Source organism: Anopheles bellator, chromosome 2, assembly GCF_943735745.2.
Source record: "Anopheles bellator chromosome 2, idAnoBellAS_SP24_06.2, whole genome shotgun sequence".
NCBI lineage: Eukaryota > Metazoa > Arthropoda > Insecta > Diptera > Culicidae > Anopheles > Anopheles bellator.
The window spans coordinates 42,295,826-42,315,371 of NC_071286.1; the positions used below are offsets into that span (position 1 = coordinate 42,295,826).

At 44.9% G+C, this 19,546-nt stretch overlaps 3 protein-coding genes across 5 annotated transcripts; 2 read left to right on the forward strand and 1 right to left on the reverse strand.

The window, feature by feature from the left end:
• The first annotated feature begins 4,472 nt into the window (after window positions 1-4,472).
• On the forward strand, window positions 4,473-5,991 carry LOC131208465 (cathepsin M-like). The gene is made up of 3 exons (XM_058201229.1): window positions 4,473-4,516; window positions 5,570-5,727; window positions 5,796-5,991. The coding sequence occupies exons 1-3, from the start codon at window positions 4,502-4,504 to the stop codon at window positions 5,989-5,991; spliced, it is 369 nt and encodes a 122-aa protein (XP_058057212.1). The 5' UTR covers window positions 4,473-4,501.
• A 3,641-nt stretch (window positions 5,992-9,632) lies between these two features.
• LOC131208447 (uncharacterized) lies at window positions 9,633-12,239 on the reverse strand. Its single transcript, XM_058201203.1, has 2 exons — window positions 11,973-12,239; window positions 9,633-11,891 (listed from the first exon to the last, which is right to left on the reverse strand). Exons 1-2 carry the CDS (start codon window positions 12,149-12,151, stop codon window positions 9,755-9,757), a joined length of 2,316 nt encoding a protein of 771 aa, XP_058057186.1. The 5' UTR covers window positions 12,152-12,239; the 3' UTR covers window positions 9,633-9,754.
• A 156-nt stretch (window positions 12,240-12,395) lies between these two features.
• Window positions 12,396-18,541, forward strand: LOC131208461 (uridine-cytidine kinase). Of its 3 annotated transcripts, none has more exons than XM_058201223.1 (7): window positions 12,396-12,600; window positions 12,751-12,816; window positions 12,891-13,227; window positions 13,293-13,390; window positions 13,490-13,538; window positions 15,658-15,777; window positions 17,130-18,541. In XM_058201223.1, exons 1-7 carry the CDS (start codon window positions 12,484-12,486, stop codon window positions 17,150-17,152), a joined length of 810 nt encoding a protein of 269 aa, XP_058057206.1. In that variant the 5' UTR covers window positions 12,396-12,483; the 3' UTR covers window positions 17,153-18,541. The 3 variants fall into 3 exon arrangements, with proteins under 3 accessions (XP_058057206.1, XP_058057205.1, XP_058057207.1); XM_058201222.1 differs by having other exon boundaries at window positions 17,834-18,540; XM_058201224.1 differs by lacking the exons at window positions 15,658-15,777; window positions 17,130-18,541 and adding an exon at window positions 13,985-15,292.
• Window positions 18,542-19,546: the final 1,005 nt, after the last annotated feature.

Genomic DNA, 19,546 nt, shown 5'->3' on the forward strand with positions numbered 1-19,546 from the left:
CACCAATCGCTTGAAGTTTAGGAATTGTGAAACAAACTGAAGCCCCGCTGGCATTTCATAGCTATTAACAGTCGAAGCCCACACCTGCCAGAGGACACAGTCGCAGTGAAATGGCCTTAATTCTGGCACTGGTTCAATCCTCTTGTTGCATGTTATCCGTCCTCTTGCATCCATCCAATATGTATCACATATGTAGATTAAAATCATTTATTTATGTTGCTCTCCATCGTTGCGCCGCATCGCTGCGCCGCAAGTATCGGAACGAGCGGATCAGCTTTCGGTGTGCGCTTCGTATTGCAAACTGCACACTCGCTGCATTTTCAGGCACAGGCACTGTTGAGAACGCGAGGAGTAGATTATGGCTCAAACCAGAAGGAGCAGAGGAGGAAGCAATGTTTACATGATGCAACATACCTCCCGCCAGGAAACTCGTAATCCGAACGAGCATAGGACAAGTCGCGTTGTTTACATTTCCCACGAAACGGAATTTCGAAGACATAACGCGTCCTAAGCAATTAGAAGCGCGAGGAAAGGGTCGCGAGCAATAAGATAAGAACGTATGGATGCCTATTTTTAGAAGCGTAGGATCAGCATAGCATAGAAGGACCAACGGACTGATTGCACCCGTATTGCTTATCTTGAAACTCCAAGTAAGGGACGGGACTGCAAGTAAGGGACAGGTTCAAAGAGTAAGGTTCTAGCGAGATGCGATGTACCGAAAATTTAGTATATAAGACATCAAATTGTATGAATAAATCACTTGCATATTAGTTCTTAAACGAATCGAGTCGAGTTGCTTTTCTCCTCTTCAACTGGAACTAGCTTGTGCCTTGGGAAGAATTCCCTTCGGAGATTGACCATATACCCTACGGGTTGCATCGCTCCGACGGAACAATTCCAAAGGAAGATCGGCATCTCGGATGTCCACGTTCAGGTACTAGGAATTCTCTGAAGACTAGCCTGTTCGTCTGACGCCTTGAGTTGCTTGATCTGTTCAAGCGATTTCTCGAAAGAAAGAAGGTTTCGACTTCGGTGCAGGTCATCGGGTGCCAGGCGAGAGCACCAGTGTCGGCCGTATCTTCGCACGGCTGGGACACAACTTCAATTTGTGTTGGTGGATCCGACACCGACATTTTACAGGCACCGCGCAAAGACGAAGATTCTTCCACGAATGCTCCCCAGTTCTTTGAAGGCTTTGGCCGTCCCAGGTTCGCAGAGTTTTGTTTTGTGCTAGAAAATTTCCCTCGAAATCGGAAACGATCGGCACGGCGGAACGGCGAATGTAGAACATGCTGTCCGGGCTGGATCGGCGCGTCTCGCTGCCAAACGCGGACGCGGCCAGGCGTGTGTAACATGAACATGGTCGAATTTAAATTGTGCCAGCCAGCAAATGTCGATGGCGAGCGATGATTTCGGGGCCGCGTGGCTCGCACCTCTGTAAGTCATTAAATCACTTTGCATTTGGCTGATGGCGGCGGCCGATCCTGTATGATTCTCTGTCGCGCTCCGCAGGGGGCTGCTGCGAAGCTGCGTTACCTAAAACGGAACAAATTTGCAACAACAGCTTGGGCTCGTGTTCCGCGCGTAAGACAATGATTTACTACTGGCGGGGATTGCTTTTATTATGAAATATGCTCCGATTCGATCACCATAAAAAGGTGCCTTGATTTATCGGATTCGGACTTGGTTTCCTCAGTTGCCTAGGTTGATTTAAAAGTAAAATGAGACATGAAAGCTTAGAATGGCCACCATGATTTGCTGGGCCATGAGCAAATAATCATTGAATTTGAAGCCTAAGAAGAATTAAACACAGCATACCAAATGACTTGCCAACCAGATCGTGTCAAAATTATAATGTAATAAATTAAAGAAACCAACTAACGAATCAAATTAAAGAGATGAAAGAAGCTCTATGCTCACAATCTTTCAAAAGATAATAACAACAACATGTCCACCATGAGTGACTACAGCAACATTGAAAAATTCTATCCTGTAAAATGGGTTGCAATTTCAAAACAGAGTTCTAAACGCCAACTGGCGAATGCTAGTCGAATTTGGCTTAGAGCAAAACTGTTTCCTCGCATGCACCATCTCTTGGGGGCCGCGTTGGCACCTGTTTATGACTTATTTATTTAATTTTACGAGCTCGTTAAAATTTCATTAGCGTACACGGACGGAGGTTGGTGCAACTTTCTTCCACACCGGCCCATCGGCCGCACTGGTTGACACTAATTTCGTTATCGATTTTCATCGATTAATTACATCGCGTTCCTGGCCCGACCAGACAGACCTCTGATCGCCTGACGATAATGGACCGGTGGACAGTGTTTAGATCCGTGCTAACCACGCTGTCGCAGACCGGTGTAACATGCGGGCAAAACAGTGCTGTCTATCGTATCGAGATAACCTCAAAGTGCATCAACAAAACACCCTGCCGCCGGCCGCTGTGGCTAGTCGATCTCAGCGCTGGACATCAGATTCTGCAGCGTCCACCACGGCCGGGTGGCGATCAAAGGGTGCCCTGCGCATGTCAGGGCACATGTTGCTATCCCTCTACGCCATGGCACAGCCGGATGGTCCGAGTGGCCAAAATGGCATCGGAGGCTTCTACAACTTCGTTGAGGTTGTTGAGGTTACTACTCCTCTTAGGATCTATAGGATCTCTTGTAAATTTAAAAAAAATATGTTTATGCTTTTTTATCAATATCAATATTTTAAAATCTTTTTTGGACACTTTTCTTTCTTTTTAGCACGATTTCAACTTTAATGCAAACAGCTTTTTGTAAGCGAAACACCATCGGAACCCATAGTGCGAAACACATTGTCCGTCGATTGAACCAGGATCACTGCCGCACGGAGGGCTGAGCGGCGGCGCAGTGTAGCAGGTTGTGAACTAATTCTCAATCGCATCGATTACGGTCGCTCAAGAGGTGACCATGGCACAGGCGCCCTCCCGGCAGGATGGTGGCGGTAGCACCATCCGATAGCGCGATAAGATCGTCGGCCAGCAAGCGCTCCGCAAAGATCAATATTTATATGTTAATTAATGTTAGATAACCGAAGCCAAGCGTTCCAGACCTGTCGGGGCTAAAGTGTTCGAGAAGCTGTTGGTTGCCGCGTTGAGATCTTTCGGAACGGCGGCATGGCGAACCGGGGGCCCGTTTCTGCAAACCGGGCCGCCCGGTGAACCCGTCGCGGGGGTTTATCGGCCGGGACAGCAGACCGACAGTGATAATAATTTATTTTCAGCGAAAAACGGCTCCTGTGCCCGGCCACGGTTGCGTTAAGTTATGTGAAACAAGTTCCACTTCCGACCGGCGGCCGCTGCATGTTGAGCGGTGGCGATGTCCGAGTCCGGTTGTCTCGCTCAAGTGTCATAAGTGCTGGTCGAACGACTCGTGTGCATCGCACGGCCACATAATCTGCTTATCGTGGTGCTTTAATCTCGGACACCCGACACATCCTCGAGCACGGAGGCCACCGCCCGGGCATGTGGCGCAAGAGTGTAGAAAGCGGTGCCGGGGTCCTCTACGAAGCAAGCCGAGCGCACTCGATCAACTCGCCGAGCGAAACCCCAACGCTTCCAGGAGACACATTCGCCGCAGGACCAGCAATCAAGCGGCTGTACTGGTGGACACTGCCCCGGGACATCGGAAGGGGACTCGAATCGAAGGGCATTCGAATCCGGGAATTGGTCCGACAACCCCGAGGGCACTAATAATAGGGCTGACCAGGGTCCGGGACGACCCCGGTCGAACGATTAGAGCCGATCGCCGACGTCATTCGCAAGGATAAAAAGTGTAGCAGATTTTTCACTTTAATCGACGCTGTAATTAAATCATGGTCTGGCTGCACGCGGTCAGCCGCCATCTTCAAAGTCGGGACAGGACATTTCTCATTTCGCGCTCGCCAGTGACTTCGATCCCATGATCCTCGAACTGTTGTAGGGAGGGCCGGCGTGTCCAGGCTTAAAGGTGATAAAATATGCACCATTTAGCACCAGCTATCGACTTCCGAGCCCACTTGTCCTGCTATGCACCGCCAGGATGGGCAGGTTATTTAAATGCAACCTGCGCGGAGGACTGCCATTAAAGTAAGTCAGTCACCAGAAGCACCGCCATTACGCAGCTGCAGCAGCAGAGTTAACTTGGGTGTGTAGAAGCAGCTCTAACGGTTTGGAATGTGTTTTACGATTGAACGATTCGAGCTCCCGAGGAACAGTATTTATGGCTCCACCTACGGGCGACATGTTGCGCCTAATGAAGTACCACCGACTGCGGTCGAATGAGCTACCTTTCAGTGCAAATGGTAGGCATGTACCATTACGAACTAATTGAACAGTTCTTTTTGCAAACTATTCTTGTCCAGTTTTGGGTGCCCTGAGACGTGTGAGTGCGACACATAACGACTATCACGCACATTATTCAATCAAATAGTCCCAACAACGAAGCACCTTCAACTAACCCACACAAATGAGGTAGAAAGCGCTTCATGCCACACGATGCATTTATGCAAGGTAATCAATTTTGTGGTCGATTTATGAAAAACATACTTCGAACCAGTAACTTCACACCTTTGGCTGAGGTCAGTTTGCTGAATTTGTGTCGCTTCGGACGGAATAGAGTCAGTCCTTAGTTCGATGCTATACTCGCCCCAATGAGCCCTGTATGGTTAAAAATTTACTGGGTCGATTAGAAATGATCAAAAATTGTGCTACAGATCATCCCGTTTTCTCCAGAAAAAACAAGTGATAAGAAAGTGTTCGTGCAAATGATACTTGACCCCGATCTCAACGTGGCAATGGGGGACATCCGTCTGGTTTCGCTGTCTCGCTGCTGAATGGGGCAAAAAATGGTGCATAAAACAACTCGCTTCAAAACGAATCAACGCACCGAAAAGTGTGGCATTTTGCGACTTCGCACACCTCATTGCGATGCAATGCAAACAATGCAGATTCGGTGCGCTTTGATGCACTGCGTTTTGCGAGTGAAGTGACACACCCTAAGGCGCGATTGGTCGAAACCGCGGATAAACAGCAGCATCATCATGCCAAGCGCTCGGCGGCATGGCAGCATCGATCGTATCGCTCCGGCTGACGACCAGGTGTTAACTGTGCCGCTGCAAAGTCATCGCCGGCGACAGGATCCGCGCACGGCGGACACAATCCGATGACAGGCGGATAATGCTCAATCCCGCACCACGCGCATCAATCAGCCGACCGGCAGGATCAGGCCAGGCCGGGTCCTCGGTGAAAGTGTCCCTCGGCAGTGGGCGCAGTGAAACGCTGCCTCGTCAGACTGAAATTGATACTTTTCGAAAGATTTTATTTTCGTTGCAGCTTTTTATGAGCAAATCCATCAGAGCCAGTGATTCCACAAACGGGACATTGATTGCGAAACTAAAAAAACCACGATTCAAGAATCTGCCAAATGGGCTGCCAAATCTACTGATTCCTTCGGTGCCTTTCCAACGTTACCATTAATCATCCTATAATTTGTTTACACTTTATGTACCATTTTCATTTATTTTGGTTGAAACCAACTTAATTTGCTATTGGAATCATTTTCAGCAAGGATCGTGCGCCTTCAACAAGGACTATGCGATCGCCAACATAAGCGAATGGACCATCATGCCCAAGAACGAGGACGGTTTGGCGTACGCCCTGTGGAAAGTTGGACCCCTGCCCGTCAGCTTGAATGCTGCTCCAAAGTCGTTCCAACTGTACAGGTACGTTAGTTCAGTTTTCGTGACAACATTTTTGTTTCTCAATTAAACATAATTATGCTCGCCCTCAGTTCTGGAATCTACGACGATGAGGCTGCCTGCGACAACTCGAAGGTGAACCACGCGATGCTGCTGGTCGGTTACACCAAGGAATATTGGATTCTGAAGAACTGGTGGGGAAACTGGGGCGAGCAGGGCTATATGCGGATAGCCCGCGGTAAGAACCTCTGTGGAATCAGTAACTACGCTGGCTATGTTGTGGTTTAATTCGATGTGGGCTGTTGATTGTAATAAAGTATCAAAGAATCATAATTATAAACAAAATATATTCACTTTCGGTGGCGCTATTTTCGTAAATTGGATTTTCATTAAACTCATTTCATCGCTCTTTGTTATTGCAACGGGTTCTAAGCGAGTTCAGTGGAATGCTGGTGCACCGAAGCTCGGCGAAGAAAGCCGTGCCGCTGACCATTTAACGCCCGAAGGCACTGCGCGCAGTCCCAAAAAAAACGATCGGACACAACCCTAATTTTTTCACCGATCGTTTTCAGCTGCCCCACCCCGCCGCGGGTCAGCCTCTGTAGCGGGACCCGGGCGCAAACAATCATGCATAAATTTAACTAATCTGATTTTTGTGTGAGGCCCAAAACTGCAAACCCCCGCAGGCCGGCGAAAGAAAAAAAAAGCCGAATTCTGGAGGCAATGCGTTTCGGATGAGGTGTGAAAACGGCCATTTCTCGCGCAAGCAGTGGTGTCCTTCGTTTAGCACCTCTCACAGGAGCTCCGAAAGAGGTTTGGTGCCTCGACGAAAAATGTAAAACTCAACGACTCACATTTCAAGCTCCCGGTCCGATGCTGGCCGTGGACAGCCCCGAACCCGTAGAACCGACGTCCGCCCTCGAATCCAAACGATTGGGCGGAACACAAGAAGAAACATTGCGTCGATATTGAGCATGAAAAGAGAGAAAAATTCGCCAACCCATCCGCGGTGTCCCGATTCGGTTACGGTCCGCGCAAAGCCGTGAATTATTGCAAATCAAAAAACATTTATTCGTCGTTTGGCGTGGTCGGTTCCCCGGTTCGGTTCGGTTGTACGCCCCGTTAAGGCCGAAACGGAAGCCAAAAAAAACGCAAGCCAACAACCGTTTGGATGACGACGTTCTACCATCGAAGCAAAGCTGCTAAAATACAACCCCATCCGGGGACGATAATTTTTTTTTGGCCGGGGACGATAATTTTCTGCCGTTGAACCAATTCCGTCAATGCTTTATGGCAGTGCAAAAAAGTGGATAATCGAATGGCATCGAAAAGACGTGAAATGCCGCGATCGAGGGCCGTTTCACACTTCCATTACCGGGAATCGTCATGAGCGCTACCGATAAATTAAAACCGCCGACCGCCCTGCCGATAAAGTTTCACGAGCTTGTTCTCGGGTCGGAATTAGTGACAGGACACAAAGTCAAACTACAACTACGGTGCGCTTACCTGTAGAGGTGTGGTCTTGGTAACATTTGTAGTAAAATTCCGAAAAAATCGTTACCTCTCTGCCAACGACGACATCAGATACATCAATCGCTTCCAGTCCAAACGCTGGGCCTTACAGACAGCCTACGGAAACGGAAAATAAAAAGATAGAATTTAAAGGTCGCATCTCGTCCCGCGGGAAGGTGTTATCGAAGAAATTTATAACCTGTGCTGGAACTGCAAATTGCGCACACCTTCCTTACGACTTCTTGCGATTCTGGTGTTCCTTTTGTGTCCTCCATTTGTTTCGGCATCCTCTCCAGTTGCTCGTCCCAAATTTCGCGATTTTTGTCTCCACAGCCACGGACCGCCATTATTGCTGCTCACTCACTCCGCGGCCACGATGAATACGCTAACGTCTTTGAATTGCCTGCTAATTGACGATGAAATGCATCCGATAAGAAACACAAGACCTGCGGTGCATTCTTTTCGCCAAAAGGGGTCAGAAGCAGGTTGTGTGGTGCATTGTGTCTTTCTTCGATTTGTTCCGGCACATCCTTACGGTCACTCCTTATTGCAGTAGTCGCGGAACGGCGCTATCCGATCGTCTTCAGTGCCATTGTTCGCTCTGCCGGCACAGCACTTGAGATCGCGTTTTACAAATGGTCAACACTTGTAAATCGTCGCCGGACACATCGTCGATCCTGAGCAATGTCAGCGGCCCATCCCGAGCTACATTTCACCATTTTCGGTGTGATGAATTCGTGAAGATTCATTCGGCCTTCTTTGATTCGTGTTTGACTTTGGCTCAATCTAGAAAGATTGCACTTTGATTTATTGGACTACTTGCTTGAAGTAATCCCTGAGTTTTGTAGTTTTCAAAACAGACACGGATCAAAATGATTCATGATGTTGGTTCTTATGAAAATTAAGTAATATTTCGTTTTCGTTCGTGCCACCCAAAACATGTAAGATGTCGGGCGTTAAGCACGAAAGCGCAGCGTTTTTGTGCTACTCTTCCCATAAATAATACAAATCCGTGCCCCACTTATTCGTAGGTGTCCCTCCGTTCGGGTAAACCCCACACTCAAATCTCAACACACTCCACGGTTCCAGCTCTTTTTTACAAGCAAAACCACCGAAGAGCTCTACCACCTAAATACCATAAATCATTGGCTGCTCCTATAAATCAAAGCTTGTTAGCCACTAACTTTGCCGACTGTCGGCAACCTCACACGGAAGCGTCTCCGCTGATAAAGTGTTGAAAACTATTGGCCGAAAATGAGTAAGATAAGCGGATTCAAGCGCGCCATTAGGCTGCGGCCATGCGTAGCGTGGCGTAAATTAGTCAAGTCTTATTTACGCGCTCTCGTAGGGACACGATTATCGCGTCGGACGCTTGGAATAATAGTACAACAGCGAGAAGCTCACTTTAAGCAGCTTAACAGATCGATAAGGCTACTCTCAAGATGCAACATACTACGCCAGACCCTTCCATCTTAAGTCCAATGTGAAATCCCTCAACATTTATGTCTAACCTTTTTACAAGCCTCAAATCTCGTACATGTCACATTGAAACAGTTATTCACAATTCGTTCCGTGTCGACACAACTCCGCGGTATGTACGTGCAGTTCTTCTCTCTTTCGGGAGGGTCAAAATCGTGGCCTCGATTTGGTTAAAAACGCGAACGCGACCATCTGCCATTGATGCGCGGTACTTTCGCAAAACATAAGATCGGTCGGTCAACATCCTGGCCCCTCCGTCTGACGGAATGAAGTCATCATTCGCATGCGGCCTTCGCCGAGAGGATGCCCTCATTTCTGTCGGGATCATGTCAAGGCTTATGCACAACATGCGCCGACAAGAGACGTTGATTGGTTTTGCACAAATACTCGATGGCGCCTAACTACGGATGCTTGCGGATTGATCTAATATTTACGATCCAAATGGGTAAACTGCAATTAATTTGCAAATAAACAATGTTTGTATTAGTCCCAATTTTGGCAGGTAACCGGTAGCCCGGTTCCTTTCGTTTTTCAAGCTCACACTATTCAAATATTATTTTTATTTGATCGCAAAAAAATTTACCTATATTATTACGAGTGATTGTAATATGTAAACTTTAAACTAGAACTTAAAAAGGAGTCGAACTTATCGAACTTACTTAACGCAAAAGAATCGAAAAACCCCACAGTTGAAAGATTTCTTGCAGATTTTCCTACAGTTTCCGTTCTCAGTAGCTTAGTTGCATCCTTTTACATTTACCATACCCTTTGAAAAGTTGCAATCAAAGTTGAGATTGAGCTATTCATTTTTTTTAATAGTTTTTATTTGAAAACAACACTATCCTTCGTGGATTTTAATAACTGAATGAATGCCACGATCCCAATTAAAGCGCACTGAACGTTCTATTTGTAGAAATCAAGAAACACGTGTCCGTTAAGTAAAAATCAGTAAAATAGTTTGCGCAAAACCAGAACTGGTAAACATAAGATTTGGAGTTCATTAAATAAGGAGCAATTTTTTAAGAAATTGTAGAAGAAAATAACACATATATCTTACTATCTACACGCCCGGTTCTGTTTTAATTTCCAATAGATGTTGTGCGGTGTCTGCCAATGGATTCGTCTGATCTTCTATAGTTAATGGATCATGTTCAGACGGCGTATCCAGCAGGTTGCCAAAGGATAGTAATTGGCTATCCCGTAGTACATTGCATGGTGATAAAAATGTACCGTCTTCTGTGATTCGATAGGTTTTGATAGATAAGGGATCTAGCTGCGACGATACACTTCGACAATTATCAACTAACTGTTCTGGTTTTGGATCTTGGCTCCAAAACCAAACCTTGGATTGGAATGGATCTTGTGGCAAGGGATCATCCTGATGACTACCAATAATTGGTCGGGTGTTCCCAGCTAACGGACCTTCTTGCAACGGTACATTCTGATGATCATCTTGTTCAGTTTTTACTTCTAACAGATCTCGCTGTAGCGTTACATTCTGTTGGTTTTCTGGTTCAGTTTCTAGCGTTAAAGGATCTTGTTCCTGCTGATGCCGATTATTGGCACTAGATTCTAGTTTCTCTTTTAACAGAGTCGGTAGTTCATGCTCGTCTAGCTCCCATTTGATTTCATCTTCCATCGGAGGGTCTTCATCGGACCAATCCATTGGAGGATCTTCATACATAGTTGAGATTTCAGAAGCTGTATCTTGTTCTTTTGCAATTTTTCGCTTTTTTGTAGGTAGATCGGCCATTTGTTCACGCTGCCTGTCTGCTTCAAGTGGCCAAAGTTGATTCTGGAAACGTTTATTTAAGGAATTTACCTCGTTTGAAAAATCTTTCACCATGCAATGCAGTTTCCTCAACTTCTTCTGCATATCAAGCTTTTCACTATCAATGCTTTTGGGTGATGAATGCGGTAAAATGACTTTTAGTTGTTGTTTTTCCTTATTCGTTTCTCCACCATGTGGATTCTTTGTCGAAGAACTCAATGTTTTAGCCCATCTCTGGGTCTGGTTGTTTGATGAATTTGATAAGTTGCCCTGCTTTTGTTTCAACGTTCGTCCTTGGATTGGATTTAAAGTCTTCGGGACTTTCGGTGGATGACCCTGTTTCAGGATGTTGCCTTTAGGCTGGGTAATCGAACATTTGATTGACCCCGTCACCTTTGCCTTTTCCGGATTCTTCGTGAAAACCAGTAAACGCCTTTCTACATTTTCCGCATCCTTTGTGACAACCACTAAACGTCGCTGTACCTGTCTACCATCGGTTGAAGACTGGACATCTGAAGTGGAAGTGGCAGGAGTTATCGATGAACTTGATAAGCCTAATTTAACTTGTTTTCCTTTGGATTTAGCCATTATCGGCGTTAATATTCTATTGCCCGGTTTTACTACTTTTCTGGCCCATTCAAGGATCTGTGAATACTTCCCCTTTGCTTTTCCCAGTTCCTTCGTGATAACCACTAAACGTCGTCGCTTTTGAGTCCCGCTGGTCGGTGGATCGGTTACGATAAAGTGTTTTTCCTTTTTCGATCCTGCGCTGTCTGGATTCTTGGTCGGAACACTAATTATATTTTCCTGTCTTAGGATCTGGTTGTACAATAACTTGGTCTGCTTTTGCTGTACCAGTGCTGAGGTCGATGGAACTGTTTCGGTCATCTGTTTTTGCTTTTCCGGTGCTCTGGTTTTATTTCCATCATTCGGGGCCATCGGTGTATTTTCCGAGATTAGAATCTGGCTGCTATCGGTTGAAGACGCGGCAGGCGAAGTGATTGTGTTCGTTTTTGTTCGTGCAGATCTCAACAATTGTAACTGAACTTGTTTTCCTGTTGTTAAATCCGTCTTCGGTGTCAAAGATACATCAAGGGGATTCACGATTTGTTTGATCCCAGACACCATCGGGATACTCGAAGCACTGCTCTGTGTTGAGGTCTGAATTAACGATGTCGCAGGGTGAGAGATGTCCTTTCGTAAGAGATCTTTGCTCAGATGAATGCATACCGGTGCACTCACTGTATTGCATTGTGCTGGGGACTGGCCAGATGAAGGAATGGTTGGTTGTTTCGTAAACATCAATTGATACTTTGATGGCAACGTTGATGTCACCGTCGGCGAGAAAAAGAACGACGGCACAGTAACATTTTGCTGTTCCGACAGAGTGCTGTTCGAAGTATTCGGCAAGATAACTACCGGTTTCCTACAATTTAGAAGAGTGAAAGTTAGAAGAGTATTGTTACCATTTCTCTAGCGAACCATTCACAATTTGGAAATAATTTACCCGACAGGAACGCATTTTTGGAGTTGGTGGGCATTCAGTGTGATTGTTAGGCGTTTCCTTTGATTTAGCACAGTATTATTGACCGGATTCTTCGAAGCGGGGTTTGTGTTCGACGAAGTTGCAACGAGTCCAGGCCATATACACACAGAATTCGAACTTTTCTCACCAGGGTCACTCATCGCACAAAGCCGCAATTAGAAATGTGTCTCTTTAAACAAGCCAATCTGCGGATTTATCAGCTACTTTGTTTCGAAAACGATCCTCAACGCACAATCCTTCCACAATCAGGATCGACATCTATGTTTTCTGCTGTCATACTTTCGATGATTTTCGATGTATACGAACCTTGATTTCCATGTTTACCAATAACGCGAGAGTGAATCAAAACAGACGATTGACAGCGAAAACGTCAGAACCAATTTTTTCTCTATCACGCATCACGCAGCGTGAGTTGTGATAAGCATATTTTTCCGTTTTCAGCGAGTGTGCAGTCCACCAATTTACCCTTACGATGGGTGACGATGAAGTATTCAATGGCGTGAATAACGATGCACGAACCAATGGCAGCTCGGACACGGTTAAAACGCCTTTCGTGATAGGTGTCGCCGGCGGTACTGCCAGCGGAAAGGTGAGTAATTTAGGGAGCGATGGTTGGTCGGGAATAAATAAAGAATAAAAAAATGTGGCCTTGAAAGTGGTGCCAAAAATAGGCATCATGATCTGCAATCGCGCTAAGGATTGATAAAACTCTTGGATTCCTTCGTTCACCCTCCTCTAGTCGACCGTATGCAAACGCATCATGGAACAACTGGGTCAGGCTGATATGGATCACACACAACGACAAGTGAGCAAACGAAACCTATTCTTGGAGGGCATTTACGTAATCATACGCTAACCACAATACGGTTTCTGCCATAGGTTGTAACCATAAGTCAGGATAGCTTCTACCGGGAGCTTACAGACGCAGAGAAATCTCGCGCCGAAAAGGGCCTCTTTAATTTTGACCACCCGAGCGCTTTCAACGAGGAGCTTATGTTGCAGACACTGCAAAGCATCTTGCAGGGGAAAAAAGTGGAAATTAGCGAGTACGATTACCGTAAGAATGCGGTCTGCCCAGAGAAGCTAATCACTATCTATCCGGCCGATGTGGTTCTATTCGAGGGCATTCTTGTGTTCTACTTTCCTGCAATACGTGACTTGTTTCATATGAAGCTGTTCGTCGATACCGATTCCGATACCAGGCTGGCCCGTAGAGGTGAGGAGGTGATGAGGTTGGCCACTACTTAGCGTGCTGCTTACATATAACGATTGAAATTTCAGTTCCGCGTGATATTAACGAGCGTGGTCGAGATCTGGAGCAGGTTCTGAATGCGTACATGACTTTCGTGAAACCAGCGTTTGAAGAGTTTTGTTCACCGGTAAGAAAATGTCACTGCGCTTTTCGAACATGAACGAAGAACCGAACCCTTGCTTTGGAAATTGTGCTGACTCCCTTTGATGCAACGTTTCCATTTCAGACTAAAAAATTTGCGGATGTTGTCATACCACGAGGAGCAGATAATACAGGTAAAATTCTCTTCCACAACCTTCGCTTTCGGAAAGGATGTATGTTGGGATTCTTGGGTTCAATAACACATGAAGTTATTTCAACGTCTATTGTTTATCTAATAGAACACAACTTTTAATGCTAGGTCTTGAAGGTGAACGGCATTTGCTAACAAATAATATCGGGTGTTTGCGCTTCGGTTGGTGTCGGACATTTCGAATCTAATATATTTGAAGATTGTTTTTTACTAAAATGGATCCATCATCAGTGAAGCGAATGTAGTGTACTCTTGAGCTAAATCTGTCCTGGAGCAAAACCCCATTTGTTCCCATGTACTGTTGCGCTCGGGCAGACAAGCAAACTATCGAAAGCTTTCAGTCCGAACGCGGCATGTGTTTTGGAGTAAGCAAATTAGTTCTACTGGATGTTTCTTTTTTCTTGCTTTTTTTTCTCTACCATTTTACAGTGGCGATCGATCTGATAGTGCACCACATTAACGAGATCTTGCATCCGAGTGGCGGCTACAACCAAAACGGCCACTAACGCGCGTGGGTTGCGTATGGTGGGTCTTGTGTGGATCCCCCACAAGAGGGCACCGGTGGCTACCGGTGACCTGTGCCGCTGGTCTGTAATTGGTGTAAAACAAAAAAGAAAACATCAAGCCTAACTAGCAGACGATTTTCGGGTGCAGTCTGCCTGCAAGACCACAAACACACAAACACGTTGATACACAAAAAGCTAGCACGTCATCTTCCGCTTAGCCGAACATTATTCACCAAAGCTAAGTGGAAGAATAGAGACGTTAAGAACAAAATATCAAAAGCATGCCAAACAACAGTTCCAAATGAAAAGACTGCACGGAAGTTATTTTCTTTACATACAAAGTTACCCCGCGGCTAAGAAATTCATGTGCGACGTAGCTGATAGAATTTAATAGTGACTGCCGAACTTAAATCTGCCACGAAAACATAAGGAATAGCTAAAGCTGAAACAAATAATCAGACTGAAAGAATGCAGAAAGATATATTTTTGAACGATTTGCATACCTCTGCTCCCGCACAGTTGAATATCGCTTTCCATGTTTAATATTAAACTTCTTTCAATAGCATTTCAAGCCAGACGTATTTCATAAAGATATTTTTGCGATTAAAGGTTTGAACAGAATCTCGGTAAAATTTGTTACGGTTCAGTTTAGATTTTATATTCAGTCAATTCTTCAGCCCAGTTAATATTTTTAACCTTCTTGTGATGATTACACATTTACCTTTCAAGCAACCAATCATTTACTAACAATTTACCCTACACGGTACATGTATCTTCGTTGGTCGGCTCCCCACGGGCACGTCATTAAGCATTTAAGGTGTCACCAAAAAAAACGATACTGTTCGCGATAGTTCGATAATCAATCAATTGGTTTCCTCTAACATTCCCGTGTCATTTTGTTCACTTACGGGCTGGACACATTCCTTATTCATTGGGATTTTTTCCTTTCTCCGCCAGCAAACCAATACCAACCAAAATTCTATCATTACAAAATAGCACTTACGTACTTAACTTCGAATAGTGAGTTATGTTTACGGACCAAATCATGTGGTTCCTCGGTCTACAGGACTGGTAAACAATGGTAGGCAGTGTTTGTTCACTATCGTGGTCAGGTACCACAAGTTACACGAATAAGAAACGAAAATATTTATCAAATATGCAAACAAGTTATCGAACTGATGGCGATCATAAAACAAGTACCCTAAGGCATGATTAGTGTGTGGCACAATAAAACGGACTGTTTTCAAATACCCTTTCACCGTTCCGGCGTGTTTCATTTTCGTTCGTTCGTGTTCATTCACCTCGTGGCATCTGTCGCACAGTAAACTTACTGCGCTCTGTTCTGCGATGGCCATCCGTACACAGATATCGAGGCATTATATGCATTCGTTTTTGTAGTCCGTCTTCGCTGGGTTTCGGTAAATTGGACTCGAACTCAGCAATTTTTTGCAAAAGCGCTTCTGGTTGTGTTAATCTTTTTGCCGTGCAAATTTCAAAATATCCTGATGGGAATGCTTAATACCAGCAAATTATTACCTGATTTTGCCGTTTCAATTTCTTTCTAAGCCATTTCTTTTATCCTTTCCATCTTTCCAGTTGCTATTGATCTGATTGTTCAGCATATTCGAGAGTTCCTGAATAATCGTACACGTAGCGAACATAGCCCCCAGCTGGCAACGTGTGGCACGAGTGCGCTAAATTTAGCCAGCGGTCGAGGTAAGCCATCATTTAATGATTCGGAAGCGCACTATCGGCCACACTGAGTCACTGTGTGCAGTGGTACCGAGTGTACCCAAGCGCCGTTCATGGTACACGATCGTCCTCCTTCTTTCTAGACAACACAAACCATGAAAACATTCATTTTGTTACGAGCTTTTCTCGATCACAACATGATTCGTTTTTTAACATTAAAAAACCGCAAACAACATTCTCTTTCTCTAGACATTGGCAATTGCTTAGCTAGATTAGGCTTCGGTAAAGAACTGTTCGATTAAAGTGTGTTTAATTGTAGTTAATTTACTAAACGTTCACGCAAAAACAGTTGACACTCTGCACAGATCAAAAAAATTGAGAAAGAGAAAAAACTAACAAGTAAACTTATCACCCTAAGCTCAAAAGTATGACATTAGTTTACATTGGTACACTGAATCGCCTCTATGGCAGGTGTTTTGCAATTTATTCAGCTTCACAAACAAAAGCAGGACGGAACACACAGCCTGATTCTAATCCGTTTGACCGCAACTAACTCCTAGCCAAAAACATATTTAAAGAGAAGGTTAAGTAACGTTTCCAAACAAACCGCGCAACGGATCGAACATAATGGTTTGAAATTTTAGTTTAACACTCTATTGAAAAGTATGCTGATTCAGTAACGTTAATGTCGTTCTATAACTCGTTTCGTACAGCACGACTTTTCTATAGTGCCTCACACAGTTTCATGTTTTGTTACATTAAGTATCTTAAAGGGTTATTCAATTAAGATTTCGTTCATCGGCACACCATAGACTGTTGCAGTTGCACGTACATGAAACGCGAAATCAATTCACCGCACCATTTGAACAAAAAACTGACCAGCAAAGCTTCACCCAAGAAAAAGAAACAAATCACTATAATGGCTTGAGGGGAAAGGTTTTAGCGTAATCATTAAGAAGCCATTAGTATAAAGTTTCCATTGTGCTATAACGTAGTTCGAGTGCTTGATCCAATGAACAACACTGCGCTCAAATGCTTGACGGCCAGGCCGTGTATGGAAAGTTGTTCTTTCGTAAAATATTTACCCTCCGATTCAAATTCGGCTAGGAATTGACCAAGGGTAGGATTTGCAGGCTACTTTTAATTTACCGGTGTTGCCCTTTTATCGGTTTATTGAACTATCTTTTTATGTTTGATCTATTTCTTTAAGTTTCAACATTTATTATCTTAGTTTTTAATTTTGTTATTGTTTTGGTTTTACAATTCTCTTTGTTTGTTTTATGCATCCAATTGTTTACTTTCCTTAACCGCTTCCAATAACGACCTTATTAACTGTGCTTCGTTTTGTTTCTTTGTACCAAATCTGATATTTCTAGTTCGTTACTTCGTGTTCCACTAGAACCCAAGCGTACGTTTGTTAGCAAAATGATCGCAATAGTAAAAGCGAATCATTTGTACGGGTGCCTAAGCATGTAATAACAGGAAGGATAACACATCTGTAACAAGGACAAATTTGAAACTACGAAACAAACGCGTACGGCTGAGCCGTCTTGGGTGATTTTGGTTGAATCAAAATTGCCTGTACTTTGATCAGTACCTCATCCCGTCTATCACCAAGAAGAACCAAAAACATGAAGCCAAAAACTATTATATACTAATTTCATCATCGGAACAACAAACTGGTTCTGGTAGAAATTTTCACGAGTTATGAGTTCATAGGTTTGCTCATTTAAAACTTCGTTTAAAATCATAAGTAGGACAGGAAGTAGATGAGCTACTGCTAGAATCGCTTTCCAAAAGGAAAGTGTCGTTGTGCCATTTGTTTAGTTCACTGTGCTTCGTTACTATTCGTTGTCACTATTGTACTGTCTCACTTCTCGACGCTCGGACAGCCCCACGTATGTTAGCAATTTGGCAGTTGCATTTGTGTGCGTATTGTAGTTCCAACATCAACAAATGACCATCAAAAGCGAACGTTTGACTGCAATGTGTACAATTGACGTACAAGAAAGATCATACAAAAAAGCAACATTTCAAAGCCTTATTGATTCGTCCGTTATTAATTTCATATCGTTCGCAGCCGAAGAAAATTTACAAACAATTTCCACCTCGGTAATCAGTAGACAGCTCTATTCGGTGCTGTACGATTACAGTTGAAACCCAGAGTAGCAACGTGAATGTGATAAGCAAGAGTTTTGTAGCGTCGTCATGCAAAATATAAATTCAACTTACGAACGAGAACGAACGAATTCAAAAGCAGTGTAATGATCACAGTAGAACTGCACTGCAAACCAAAATGCAAATGGCAGTGTCCGTTGGCGGTGTCCCTCGTGGGCCGCGTGATTTAAGCATACAATAACCAGTGAAGAGCAATATATCGTTTACGATTAGGGTATAAAAGATGTGCGTTTTTCTGTTGTGTAAGGTAGTAAGGCAAGCACTGCACGTACCCATTTCGGGTCGGACTACACCAAACGGGGGACTATTGAAGCTTTAGGTGCTTTGGAAAAAACGAATGCCGAAAGCGATATGTCGATGGAACTACAATATAGTACAGTGGCGCACCGGGGAAATACACTTTTCCCAACGTCCCAAATTCAAATCTCATTTAAATCCCCAATCACCCTCTGGGCAGTTTAGTACTGTGAACCAGAGGAAGTACTTTAACAAAACTCCCCAAACACCGTACGTACAAGTTGCCGATGTACAACCAGAAGCTACTATGGTTTATGTTTCTAAACTGTTCGGAAATAAATCGATTTCAAACAATGCGCACTAGAGTGTGATTATCTGTTTCACTTGGCCAATTTTGACGTTGGCGACAATGTGCACTCCGCACGTTTTCAGGTAAAGCAATGCCGTAGAGGTGGTGTCGTACTGTAACGTTGAAGATTCATCATGATGCGCCACACTGGAACAGCACTGTACAGCGCGCTCGAAACCGTAACGAACTGCTCTAGACAAGTCCACCCCGTCGGAGCGCCACAGGTTGTTGAGTTGAGTTTTTCGATGTTGCGTTTAAATATTCGACCAGCAACCATGCGGGCCTTCGATTGAATTAAATAAAATTGTTACTCCCAATTCAATCGGGTTCATTGGGTTGCCCTAAACAGTGTTAATGTTTTAATTTTTGAAGTGAATTCCAACGGTCGGCAGCCAGCCGGATCAGAGCTGCCGGACCTGCACCGTAGCGTACCACCTGTCCACCAACACCAATACCAGCGCGCAAGTGGCCGCCGAGCTACGCATACCTGTCCCGCACTCTCGGCGAGGCTGGTCAGCCAAAAATCCGTGGCCCGCGTTTTGTTTGCCATTCGTGGGTTGTTTTCTTGCTTGGCGTGTCTCCTGAATTCTGCCTTGTCCTTGGTGCCGTCGTCCTGCGGCATCGCATCGTCCTGTGGATAGAACTATGCTACGCACCGGGACACGAACGGAGGATCCAACAGTGACGGCAAACAACAGTGGCCACCTCGCCGCCGTCGTGTTGGTCGCGTTGTCATGGTGTTGGGTTTCGCCGTGGGTTTCGCGCTCCGGCCCTGTGTTTGCGTGCGCCAGTTGAGTTCGAAAGCTGGTCGCGTACGGACCGTGGGACCGCGATCCGCCGTTCGGTTGCTTAGCTTCGCGACCGTCCCGTTGGTCCGCCCTCCACGGATCAGTGTGTATGTGTTATTTTTTCCGGTTTTGTTTTGTGTTCCCATTTATGCCGCGAAAGGGTTGCCGTGTGTTTGTGTGCCTCTTTGTCTTGGCGCTCGGTGGCGATAAACGAAAATGAGATACAAGAAACGTGTCCGGT

Coding starts and splice junctions, on each gene's coding strand:
- LOC131208447 (XM_058201203.1), bottom strand. CDS start 12,151: ATGAGTGACCCTGGTGAGAAAAGTTCGAATTCTGTGTGTATATGGCCT. Junction 11,892..11,972: donor CAAAAATGCGTTCCTGTCGG/GTAAATTATTTC, acceptor TCTAAATTGTAG/GAAACCGGTAGTTATCTTGC.
- LOC131208461 (XM_058201222.1), top strand. CDS start 12,484: ATGGGTGACGATGAAGTATTCAATGGCGTGAATAACGATGCACGAACC. Junction 13,228..13,292: donor TACCAGGCTGGCCCGTAGAG/GTGAGGAGGTGA, acceptor TTGAAATTTCAG/TTCCGCGTGATATTAACGAG. Junction 13,391..13,489: donor TTGAAGAGTTTTGTTCACCG/GTAAGAAAATGT, acceptor TTTCCATTTCAG/ACTAAAAAATTTGCGGATGT.
- LOC131208465 (XM_058201229.1), top strand. Junction 5,728..5,795: donor AAGTCGTTCCAACTGTACAG/GTACGTTAGTTC, acceptor GCTCGCCCTCAG/TTCTGGAATCTACGACGATG.